We start from the raw sequence: 13,482 nt of genomic DNA, 5'->3' as shown, positions 1-13,482 counted from the left end.
AAATCACTTATATTTATTAAACCCCCCTGGTAATCGAACCCGGGACTTCCAGAACGGTAGGCGAGCATGCTGACCATTACACTACGGAGGCGGACGGATTATAGTAATCTAAATCCTAACATATTAACAAAATTTGTAAATGTGTCTTAAAATATTTATGAAAATATAACTTCTTTCAAATATTATTTATTATTGAATGACAAAAAAAGTTTTTTTGTTTTTGTTTTGGTTGATGTAGTGTTAGCTTAATCGTTAATTTCATGAAGATAGTGTGATCAGACCTGCGCTTCTTGTTTCAGTCTTGGGTGATTTAAAATAAATTTGAGAATGAAAATCACTTATTTATTTTATTTTGACCGCTATGAGAATTGAATTAGGGTCGCCAGCACGTCAGCCAAACGTATTTACTAATACACTACAAAAACGAATAAAAATACATCCAATTTTTTACATTATCATTATAATATGCAAGCTGTTTTATTTAGGACTGTGTTTTTATTTATTCTTTTAATTTTTAGAAGGGAAATATTTATGTTTTTATTATTTATTGTCCGCCTGCGTAATGTAATGGTTAGCACGCTCGGCTACCGTTCTGAAGGTTCCGGGTTCGATTACCAAGGGGGGTAAAATAAATATAAGTGATTTTTTTCACTGTTATATTTATTCAATATTACCCTGGACTGGTACCTAGAGCGGAGGGCTGATCACCTTTCCTTCATGCGTAAACGATCGAGATAATACTGCGTCAAATAAACGCACCCCAATGGTGCCCTATGCACCATTGGGGTGCGGATAAGGGTTTTATTATTTATTATTATTTACAAAAATACTTCAACTTCATACGATTTCTGTGAGCCTAAGTGTCTCATTTTTTTAAATAGTTACCAAATAGTGGTAGAGTGGAGTCGAACCCAGAAACTCTGATTTAAGAGTCCGTGATACTTACCACGTGACCACAACCCGACACTTTTAATAAGATCGAAGTGCAAATTCTGTCCTAGTCGTCGTATATTGAATTAGTTAATAAAGCCCAGTAACTAACTTACTTGTTGTACAGAACTATATCTGGTCTCCAGATGTGGTCAGATGGAACATGCAGCATCTCCACCCCCCCGTACTCCTTGGGATCCCACTTCAGCTTGTAGTCAAACCAGCTCTGCAAAGAAGAAAACAAAATGTGAACAAAACTTACTTATATCTTTAAAACCATTCGTAACATCCTAAATGTGATTAATTATTAATTTACAATATTTTGAGTGTGTTCAAATACTTTATTAAAATTAAACACTTGAATAATCCACTTTATCGAGTTTTTTTTATTTCCGACTAGTTTCGAAAACAACAATTGTTTTCATCTTCTGGTACAAATCAACTAATTAATTAAATTGTACCAGAAGATGAAAACAATTGTCGTTTTCGAAACTAGTCGTAAATAAAAATAAAACTCGGTAAAGTGGATTATTCAAGTGTTTAATTTTAATAAAGTAATCATGTCATTCCACAAAATTAATGCCGAATCAATAAATAATGTTCAAATACTTGTTCGCAAAATCTGGATTATCTCCAATTACAGGAGTTATTTTTACAGGACATCTCATCAAAGATGAAGAAGAATATAGAAGTATTAAAATAATAAAGAAATATAATATGAAAATAACTCATGTAATTGGAGATAATCCAGATTTTGTGAACAATTATTTGGACACACTCTAAGTGCTGTAAATAAATAATCTGGTCATATTATAATTAAAATTATAATTTATCCTATGCATTGATACAGTGTGCCAGTCAAACATGCTAACTATTACACTTTTGATTCGGACATAATTTTAGTAAGAATAAAGGTTAATTATCGTTGAATACACATGTTAAAATTAGTTAATGCTTTTAATATTATTTTTTGACATCTCATCAAAGATGACGAAGAATATGGAAGTCTGGGCATTAACGGGGCTGACGACCGTCATAGGCTGGTTTAAGTGATCACTTTACACAGGTGTAACATTCACCAATTCAGACTTCCATATTTTTCTTCATCTTTGATGAGATGTTAAAAATAATGTGAAAATAACTCATATAATTGGAGATAATCCAGATTTGTGAACAAGTATTTGGACACACTCAAAATGTTGTAGTCAGATAGTAGAAAATAAACTAGACTGAAGCATGAATAAGAAAACAAACAAGATAGAAAATTAAACTTAACTAAAGGGGAAAATGTAAAATATAAAGTTCTTCCAAGTTCTTCCTCATCGTTGATGAGATGTCAAAAATAATATCTTATTAGCTTCCACATTCATTGATCTCCTCATACCCGCAGATTATTTCGTAACTTGTTTTTTTCCAACTACATAGGTACATAACAGTCAAATCCTTAAAAATAAATGTTTTTTGACATGAAATTATTCATTATTAGTTCCATGAGTATTTTTTGCTGAAAGATTTTAAGAAGGAAGAGTAGGACGTTTGTGTCATTCGGATTGTTGAAATATCAAAATTCTGTCGATTTTTATATAGCCGCATAAAAAAAGCTATATGGGTAAAAATAAAACATCCAAATATCTCAAAGGCTGTGTAATAGAAAATAAAGTTATGAAATATGGGTGGAGTAAATCGGGCGCGCAGATTTTATTGCTCTGACGAAATTGCAATGTTTACAGTGCAACGCGATGCAAATCGGAGCCCGATACTATATACTGCACTCGTAAATATTAAAATAATGGTGAAAACTGCGAGAACTTTAATGTAATTACTTTTTTACATCTTAACCTAGCCGCATCAATTTTAATTCGATGACTTTAGTATTATAAGAGCTATTTACTCCATATTTTTGTAATTCAGAAGATAATATAAATGGCATATGTATATTGCTTTTTTTTTGTTTTTTAGAATGTATATACAAAAAATATTCTTTAATTTTATTGACTCCTTACCTTTTCGAAACCATATAACTATTTCGAGTAAAAACGTATTTTTTCAATGCAAAAACGGTTTTATAAGAAAAGACCAATAGCTTAAATATTTTACCTGGATTTAGAGAAAAATTAATTGCAACTTAACGAATACTGGGCCTCAAGGAAAAAAATCTTTTTTTAAAGTCACTATCAATCTAATAGAAAGTAAATTTAATAAAATTTAAAAGTATCTCAAACATTATAAGTTTTCAGGCCAGTCTTAAGTACATATAGAGATTTTTTCTTGCAAAGCTCCATTCCTTACTTTTTCTAGTTTGTATTAATTGAAATATAATGCTTTTTATTCTTGGTTGCTTTATTATTGTAGTCGATTTTGCATTTAATATCTCAATTTAAAAATTTCTATAAAATATTCACCGTTTCAACCAACATATTTTCTTTATGTATCCAATTATATATCCAAGTGCAGAAAATAACGATTGTACCATAAATTCAACAAGATTCTTTGGTCTGGTACTCGTTAGCGTTGCAGATTTCATTTGGGCTTAGTAAATAGTGACCCAGCAACGGGAATTCAATTAAAGCGAGATGCCAAAGCTTGTTGTTGCACTCTGTTTAACTGGGGTAGTGGTTGACAATCAAAAGGAATGATAAATGTACTGAAATGACACCTGGATCTTAGCTAATGGACTAGATCAATATTGTATTCACATATCGCTCACTCCTTTCAAAAACGTCATAAATCAATAAACTTGAGATCGTTTTTAAAGTTTAAAAATATAATACAATGTATAAAAAATAAATATCAAGCCACTTATTGAACTTTTTACTGCACAACAGATCTTTTAAGGTAAAACCTGAAGGTTTTTTCTCCATTTGAAAAATAAAAGTATATTTAAAAAAAAACAATACCTTTTCTTCAAAATGCAAAAACAACACTTTCTGCCCTGTAGCAAGTAAATATTAAGTTAAAAATATGCCTCTTTTACTGGGATATAGCACATTTTTTGGGCGTTCCGAAAACATGCACAACTGAAAATTTATATTTTTTATTTATTTATGACGTTCTTGAAAAGAGTGAGCGATATTTATACCTCCGTAATGACGAGAAAATTTAAACAGCTACCAAAAATCTATAAGAAAGCATTGTAGAATTGATATGTAAAATTTAATGGTGAAAAAATTGACCGACTACCTTAAAAAAGAGTCAGTTAAAGAAGTCATTCTAAATCAAATGCGGCCAATCAGTTCCTTGCATTACTTAGGAAGGTATCTAGCATAACATCGGTCATCAAAACAAACTTTTGCCGCACATCTAGAAAAATTAAGAGTTTGTTAAAAAAAGTTCATAATTGTGGGAAATTATGAACTTTTTAAATCTTTAATTTGAATATTACATTTTTTGCAAAAGTCTTTATTTATTTAAAAATGGTGCAAAGGGCACAGTATAGTAAAGAAACAGTGTTATCTTAATCGTAAAATGTACTAAGGCAAAGGCGATCATCCCTGCACTTCAGGTCTAGGATAATATTATATAAACATAAGAGTTAACGAAATATCACACATAATTATTTTGACCCCCCTAAGAATCGGACCTGGGACTCCAGCACGGAAGTTTAACGCACAAATTACCGACTTTTTGAAGCCAGACAAGGTAAGGTTATTTTAACTAAAAATCATAAAAAGTTAAAATAATCGTACTTTTAGCGTACATTTGCAGATTAAAAGAGAATGCAAAAATGCAAGTATATTGAATATAACAATTCATTATTCCAAATTTTCAAGTTTTTTTTTGTTTTTCCAGAAAAAGAACGTTAAAATATAACTGTGTAAGCGAAATGCTAGAAAGCATCCGTATGTTACATCCATTTCGTCCCTAGTTACAACGTAGATTTTTTCTATCACGATCCATTTGGTGGTGCGGATAACTAAACCAGTCCTTTACTCTATTTACAAGCCTTTTGAACTTGTATGGCGTATCTAGCATTGAGTTAGCTTTTATCGGTACATGCGATCCAGAATGTTCTATTTCAATACATTTTATTTTTTATTTTGTTTGGTTCTAATTAAAGGTGCATATGATGTACAAAGTTCTATTTCAGCGTGTTTTTTTAGTGTTTTATTTTATGTAGTTAGTTTTTATTAAAGGTGCATGTGATAAGGTATACGTATGGTTTTCAAAAGTTCTGGATTAAGATGTTTTATTTAATTTTAGTTGGCTCTTAATGACGATCCCTGTAGATCTTATACTATTCTGGTAACCTCTTATTGAAGGTGTGTGTAATTCACAAAGTTCTATATTAAAATGTTTCATTTTATAAATGTTGAGGGTCTTATTGAAGGTAATAAGATTTTCTATTTCACAAAGCTCTATTTTGAAATGTTTTATTTTCATAATTTATATTATATTTGAAGCACTAACTTTGTGATTGTCCATTTCATAATTAAAATGTAACTTTGTTTTAAAATCACTATAAATATTTTATTATAACTTTATTATGCTCCCTACCGGTTTCGGAGCTAACCGCTTCTTTATCAAGACTGATTTGATAAAGAAGCGGTTAGCCTCGAAACCGGTAGACATTATAATTAAGTTAGTTTTAATAGTAAATACCACTATTTTAACAAATTAGTGGTAATTACTAAGTAAAACATTAATTAAAAATGTAAATAACTGATTTATACTAAAACACTATCTACTGTTTTAGTATTAATTAGTCTTGATAAAAAAGCGGTTAGCTTCGAAACCGGTAGACATTTAAATTATGTTATAACAAAATATTTATAGTGATTTTAAAACAAAGTTACATTTCAATTATACATTTTATATGCATTATTTTATTTTACTGTTATTTAATGTATTTAAATATACGCATATCAAATAAAAATGGGAGTGGTACGTTGAGATGGTTTTGACATGCAAAACGAATTAGTGAGAAAAGAACACTAAAACAAATTTATGAGGCGAATATAGTTGAATATAGGGGCAAAAGTACTGTAGGTACTTGGGTGTGGTCAGGATAGGAGTGAGAATAATCGACGGGTATGTATTAGGAGATACATAAATGTGGAAGAGGGGAAGATTGTTTGCAACTACACATTGATGTGGCATTCTATTCTCTCTGCCTATATCTATGGAGAAACGAGGTGATAGTTAGTTAGTTAGTTGAATAAGTATATTCTGAGTGTTAAACGAGACCATCGACTAAATATATGGCAATGTAAATAAACAAAAAAATATCTCAAGATTTATATTGATATTTAAACATAGAAGAAGAAGAAAATTGAAATCTAAGCATTAACAGGCCCTATAAACCTATAAATACAAAATTAAAACAACAATAAAAAACAAAAATAAAAATATAAAAAAAACTTTCGTTTTAAACCTACATTTAGATCTCGGAAAACAATTATTACTAGCTCAGGATTAAATAATAGGAAACAAGCGTTTTTTTAGAATTCCAGCAAATGGTTTACTTTCTGTTGTTAATAGGTAGGTACTCGTATATCCCGTTGTCAATGTGATGCATCTTCCTTAGTCACGCTGGGGTTCGTTTTTACCGCGCTTTTTTGGTTCCCATTCGGCTTTCCCGCCATTTCGTTAGGTTTTGCCGCCATTTTGTTACGTTTTGACGTAAGTTATGGCGTGTCGGATTAAAAAGCGGGAAAGGGGATCATTAAAATTTGTGTCCCTCGTCCGGGCGTTACAAGGGGGTCACAAAACATCACACCGACTGCGCAACGTGACAGAACTGGTAATGTTATGTTTTACGACACCCAATACTGCGAAAGGTAGTCCGTTCGTTTGCTGAACCCCGCGAAAACGGTCAAGAGTAATAATGATATCGTTTTTTATTCAAACAGGGTTCTTTGCCAATTATTCCCCAATCCAATTAATAAGTTTTACGATTTAAGTTTTATGTAACCCTTTACTCAATTAATACAAGGCAAGGCATAATTTTTATATGTAATTTGATTTTAGTTTTATGTTACTTTTTAACCAATTAATACCATTCAAAGCATTATTTTTATAAATTTTAATTACTTTTTATATGGTAAAAACCATTATTTTTTTGAATTCTATCGTATAGCTTTGATACATTCAGCATCACAAAACACCATATGATAATGATACATTTTAAGAAATAGTGGTATTTACTAAGTTAACTACCATGCTGGAAGTAACGGGTTCGATTCCCTGGGGGAGGGGGTTGAAAATAAATAAATATTTAATAGTGATTTCACACTGCAATATTCATTTAATATTACCCTAGACTGGTCCCTGAAGCGCAGGAGTGATCATCTTTAAGGCTTTAAATACTCATTATGAAGATGGAAAAGTAGATTTAGAAAAATATTACTCGTGAAAGAATTACGCAAAATACGTATTATTTTGCTTCTTTAAATGAATTACTTACTTTGCGTAATGTTTCTAATGTAACAAATACTAAAGAAGAATTATGCAAGATAAATATTTTTCCGTAATTTTTGTTAAAAAATAAACTAAAATTAAAATACAAAATAATATTTAATTTGTGATTTTTTTCTTCTTTTTACTTGCTTATTTTGCGTTACAAATTGTTTGTCCGCTTCCGTATTGTAATGGCCAGCACGCTCGGCTACCGTTCTGGAGGTCTTGGGTTCGATTCCCAGGGAGGGTTATATAAATGTAAGTGATTTTTTCACTCTAATATTAATACAATATTACCCTGGACTGGTACCTGAAACGAATTCCGTCATGCGTTAACGAGCAAGATAACACTGCGTTTATATGATGCAGTACCCTATGCACCATTGGGGTGCAGATAAGGGTTTGAAGTGAAGCGTTTTTCGTAAAAAAAAATAACTAAAGAATTACGCCAAACAAGTAATTTTGGTAAAAACATTTTAAAATCCTTTTTGTATTGCCAATTGCTAATAGACTGCGGCGTTCTTTTAGCATGACACTGCATATCGATACCAGAAATGTGAAACTCGAAAATTCGATATAAAATCCCAATATGTGGCTTTTTACGAGTATACGGGCTCAGCTGAGCTCCATGCAGGCAGACTCAATACGGACAGAGAGGCAATTTGCATTTAGTATCTATCCAATTGAACAGCCTGCGAGGATGTATTATTTTACAAAATTATTGAGAGAATTTTATCCAAAAGTTGACATTGACGCGTGTATGAAAAAATAACATATCGCTCACTCCTTTAACAACATCGTATATAAAAAACTAGATTTTTCAGAAAATCGTTTTTATACATTAAAAATATAATAAAATGTAATTAAAATAAATATCAAGCCACTTATTGAACATATCACTGTGCAACATATCTTTATAGATAAAACCTGAATTTTTTTTCTCCATTTGATTTTTTTTTGTATATATAAAAAAATTATTAAACAATTCTTCAAAATGCAAAAACAACACTTTCTGCCCTATAACGGGTAAATATTAAGTAAAAATATACCGCTTTTGCTGGGATATAGTACATTTTCTGGGCATTTTGAAAACATGGACAACAGAAAATTTACGATTTTTGATATATGACGTTGTTGAAAGGAGTGAGCAATATCGTCAGCATTATACCATATGCAAATTTATTTTAAAATATCACTGTACTAAATAAAAACGAGAAAAATTCGTGTGTTTTTAAATGATGTTATTTATTTTTTAGCACGTTTGAAAAGCGATTTTATTTTTTAAAAACATGAAAACCATGATATTTTTTTCTTTCGTACTTAAATGATTTGAGCATAAAGCTGATTGCCGTACATTTATTTACGTTGAATGAAAGAGAAATAAACTTTATAAAACAAAATAACGTTGTTTAATCACTTTTTATTTGTACTCTTTTTCCAACCGGTTTCGACAAGAACCTTGTCATCAACTAACCTAACTATGAGTATTTCAATGTTTTAGAATTAGTACATAAACCCTGATGTATGAATAAAAAGTGGTTAAAACAAAGTTGTTTTATTTTGTAAAGTTTACAAAATGTGCCACAAAGTATTCGAGAAAAGAGAAACGTTTGTGTTTTTAATATTTACAAAAAAAAATTACTAAGCCTAAGCGGCTCATTATCAGAAATAGGTAGCAAATTGTGGTGAAGTAGGTTGGAACCGAGAAACTCTGACTTAAGAGTCCGCGACACTAACTACGGGACCACAACCCGACATTATGGTTCAACTACGAGATCTACCTTGTTTGAAAACGCCTAAACAAATACAATATTTTAATTTTGTCGATAATGCTTATCTCACCTTGTATTCTTTCCTTACATCACCATTCGAATATCTATTATACAACATTTTGTTGCTCATCCGAACGCATTTCGAATGCATTAAGTCTACTTTCATCCTTCTTTCGACAACTCTATGCTTCACTTGCATACATTAGTGTTGGAACCAGAACTCCATTGTGTACTGCCAGTTTAGCTTTCGCTGATAGGGAATTATTTGCTATAACTTAATTAAATGCACCATAAACTCTGTTCCCAGCATTCACTCTCCTGTCTGTATCATATTGATATAGACAGGAGATTGATCTGTTCCATGTGTCTGAGGGGGTATTCTAAAGAGGGATTCTTATATTTACATCTTTAACAAAAGTCTTCTCTAAGTCTAAAATTAAGAACAAGCTTCACAAACGGTGTTTGAAAATGATGCAGAATGCATCGAAACACGTGTCACAATCGATTTTAAGAAAAAGTGGTATTTACTGAGTAAAACTTAGATTTAAAAAGGGGGTCCTCTTGCTTACTTTTAGGGAATAGAAATGGATCTCCCTCGAAAGATATCTATACGAGGACCAAAAATTCATGGATGCTACAAAGAGAAAACATGGTTCGCAGACATGGCTTAGGTGACGTGGTCCATGACAAAAGGACCTACAACCTGAGGACAAGAAGAGCTGACCCCAGCAGTCTACAAAGACGATGAGTTGGGGTGTAGCTAGAAAAAAAAAGAAGAAGAAGTCCTCTCTCTTACTTTAAAATTTATGTTTTCAATGTACGTATTCAATTTAAGTATGTTATGTATATATTAATTATTATTGAATAAATTGAATTCAAATTAATTGAATCATTATCATTCTCTTATAATTTGCTCTCAAAATATACAGTACATCAAATGAAAAGAGATGAATCGAACAGAGGATAGGATTTGGTTGAGTAATGCCTTATCCCATCCACCAGACATAACTCTCAATTTTTTTTTAATCCTTTTACAAATTCGATGATTTATTACAAATTTAACATAGCAGTCACGTGTTTCCTGGATTAACAAATATATTGTTTGATGAACAACCCCGCTGTCCATGTAACATCCGTTTTGTAATTAAATCGCTCATTTAGGGGTGTTTTACATTTTAACTGATGTATAATGAAAAAACGACATCGCTAGCGGCATGGACATACTCGTATCACGTAATCAGCACTCTTGTTTTTTATCTGTGGTTGTTATTTTAACACAAACACGGTAAAAGAGGACCGTACACGAATGCGGCAAAAGTAAATATTTTTTTATTTACTTGTTCAAAAGGCTTGTTTTTTTTATTAAGTTAAAAACACACTTTTTTGAAAACTGTGTTTCCAATTTATTTTTTCTTTTATTTTTTCTTCACAACACTCAGTTAGTAAATAGGGTTAAAGCTCAATTACTATTTTATAAATATTTTTTTTTAAGTTATATTAGTATATAACACTCACCGAGATTTTTAGCCTCCCGGTTTCAAGACGTGCCCGTCTCTTCGTCAGGACAATCACTATTTTGTGATATGAAGTTATTGTCAATCATAGGTAAACGTGTAAAGTGAACATTAAACCAGCCTATGATAACTCTAAACCCTGTAAATATCCAGACTTCCATATTCTTCTTCATCTATTTTGAGATTTAAAAAAAAAATAGCATTTAAAATAGGAAAATTTCGATTGAAAATCGGTAAAAATATATTTTCTCAGCTGTCCACGGTCCTCATAGTAATACAATAACGGCTCTAGAGCATATGATTTCCATCCACGGATATTGGATGACATTTTCCATACTTCTGCGGGATTTTGGAGAATATTAGTGACTAACCAAACGGGTGGTTATCCAGGCGAGAGTACATGCAGTAGAATGGATAGTAATACTAAAACTACATATGAAACTAACTAACTAACCATCACACCGCTTCCCTTCACGGGTAGGCAGAGAGAATAGAACGACACATTGTTCTGTGTATGCATCTCCTTATACGTACTCGCCAATTATTCTAACTCTTGACTTGATCGCTTGTAAGTAGTTGACATTCTCAAGTACGTCAAGTTTGATTTTCCTCTGCTCCTCTTTTTCCAACTGCATTAGCATCATAAATTTATTTTACCGTTCTTTCCTCACTCATTCCTTCCACATGTCCAAACCATCTCAATACACTTTTCTAAATTTTATCGATAATGCTTATCTCAGCCTTGTATCCTTTTCTTTATTTCACATTTCAAACATCCATTCGACATTATTTTGCTGCACATTCATCTGACAGATCGTATTTCGACTGCATTCAGTCTTCTTATATCCTTCTTTTACTAACTCCATTCTTCGCTTCCATACATACGGGTTGGAACCAGGATTCTGTTGTGTACTATCAGTTTAGCTCTCGCTGAAAAGTTTTTATTAGCTGTAACTGACTTCAGTGCGCCGTGTACTCTGTTCCCAGTATTCACTTTCCTTTCTATATTTTCATCAACACTTTCATCCCTAGAAAACATACTCCCCAAATATACGAAACCGCCTATGAACTTGTTTAAAAATTTTCCATTGACAACTATTTTACACCTAGAGGTACATTCATCTTTTTCAAAAACCATGACTTTGGATTTGGTGCATTTTCATCAGCAAATCGCTTTCTTTGCACACATTATTCACTTATGACAGTTACTCCTGTAGGTCTTCTCTACTACATATAAAACATACTAAAATATTTTAACATATGAATTATTTTATTTACCTGTTCGACCCATAAATTCGTTGTCATGATCTGATTCTTCAAGTTCTGAAAGAAAAATAATTAAATTAAATACAAATTATAAATTATCACATTGTTCATTCGAGTATTTCATTAATATTACAAAGAACTCAAAGTTCATTCACAATATTTTATACTGTATTTCAAAAGCAATATGAACTTTGTGGTATGATGATATAGATTTTTTTAATGAAACCTGCAAATCCTTTCAGGGATGATTTATTTATTACTACCCTGTACAGGCACCTAGAGTACTGGAATGGTTACTTTGCATGTTATTTTATATAATTAACGACCAATAGCGCACGATTTTAATGCGACCCTTTACATAGTTGAGTGTGAATAAAGGTTAGAAAAAGAAGAAAAATAATAACTGAAAAACGAGTGACAAAAGGTTTTTATTTGCACATTATTAAGATGGCAATTGAGATGATATGGCCACATATGACGCAGAGAACCTGAACATATTTTGATGTAGGTATTTGCCATGGATTTTTCTAGAAAGACATCTAGAGAAAGATAAAATAAAATCACGGATGCTACAGAAAGATAACATGATTCGAAGGCTTGGCCTAGGTGACGTTGTCCATGATAAAAGGACATATCTACAACCTGAGGACTAGGAGAGCTGACCTCAACAGTCTACAAAAACGATAAGCTGAAGTAGGGATAGAGTCACGAAGAAGAGAAGAATTATGAGTGGAATTGATCCACAGTAAAACTAACTAGTCAGCCCGCGTAACACGTTTGTCCACAATGATTGACGAAGAAAAAACGTCGGCTTGAATAGTAACCCAATTTACCCGCACAATGCTTTGGTTACAATACAATATACCCCAAAATGGGGATTCTAGGCAGAACGTAGATCTAAACACATATAAAATTCATGACCATTGTTTGCTGCCCATTATTTAAACAAAGTACAGTGAATGAACGTATTATTCCGTTTTGTTAACATTAACCAGAAAACTCTGCTTACACTGCCCTCTGCCCTCATGTCACGAACGTATGTTTCACATAATGTTTAACAGCATGCGGTCTACAAATTACAAAAGCTAATGAACTACACTGTTTCAAATTGATAAATAAACTTGTTAAATTATTTGGTAGACATATCTTATCCCCGATTATGAATATTCGGTTTACGTTTCGTAGTGTAATTTAGCCAATGTAGGAATGAAAAAGTTTTATTAACGAAAAAAGTGTGGATGTTTTCACTTCAGGAAAAATTCATATTTTAAGGTTTTAACCCTTTACTGTTGTTTTTCAATATTTTTACCCTGTGTTAAAAACATGATCTATGAGATGAATGACGAATTCGGAAAAGTTGTTAAAGCATCTCAAATATGGAAATATTTTATATAAAGAAGTTCCTTAAAAATATCACGCATTAATAAGCCAAATAATGTTCTTTATCGTTTACTATTTGATTTAACAAAATTGATTAAGCTTGATTTGTCACCATTACTTAGGACCCCGCCTACTCCTTTTAGCCTTTATAATCTTGACTTAGTTTAACAAACATTTTTAGTGCATGTTAGACCTCAGCCTTAAGTGCACATCAAAGTAAATGC

At 31.7% G+C, this 13,482-nt stretch overlaps 1 protein-coding gene across 1 annotated transcript in view; it reads right to left on the bottom strand.

Moving 5' to 3' along the window:
• The window catches only part of LOC148303568 (acetylcholine receptor subunit alpha-like), a 207,421-nt gene that overhangs the window by 53,097 nt on the left and 140,842 nt on the right, over nt 1-13,482 (bottom strand). The window contains exons 4-5 of the mRNA XM_088269754.1: nt 11,891-11,935; nt 1,047-1,156 (exon numbers count right to left, since the gene is read on the bottom strand). Coding sequence (XP_088125880.1) covers nt 1,047-1,156; nt 11,891-11,935 — 155 coding nt within the window. The remainder of the gene's footprint in view (nt 1-1,046; nt 1,157-11,890; nt 11,936-13,482) is intronic.

Source organism: Brachycentrus maculatus, unplaced genomic scaffold (assembly GCF_059751285.1).
Source record: "Brachycentrus maculatus isolate JH-2025_06_01 unplaced genomic scaffold, ASM5975128v1 h1tg000362l, whole genome shotgun sequence".
NCBI lineage: Eukaryota > Metazoa > Arthropoda > Insecta > Trichoptera > Brachycentridae > Brachycentrus > Brachycentrus maculatus.
This window is presented reverse-complemented; position numbering and strand designations above follow the sequence as displayed.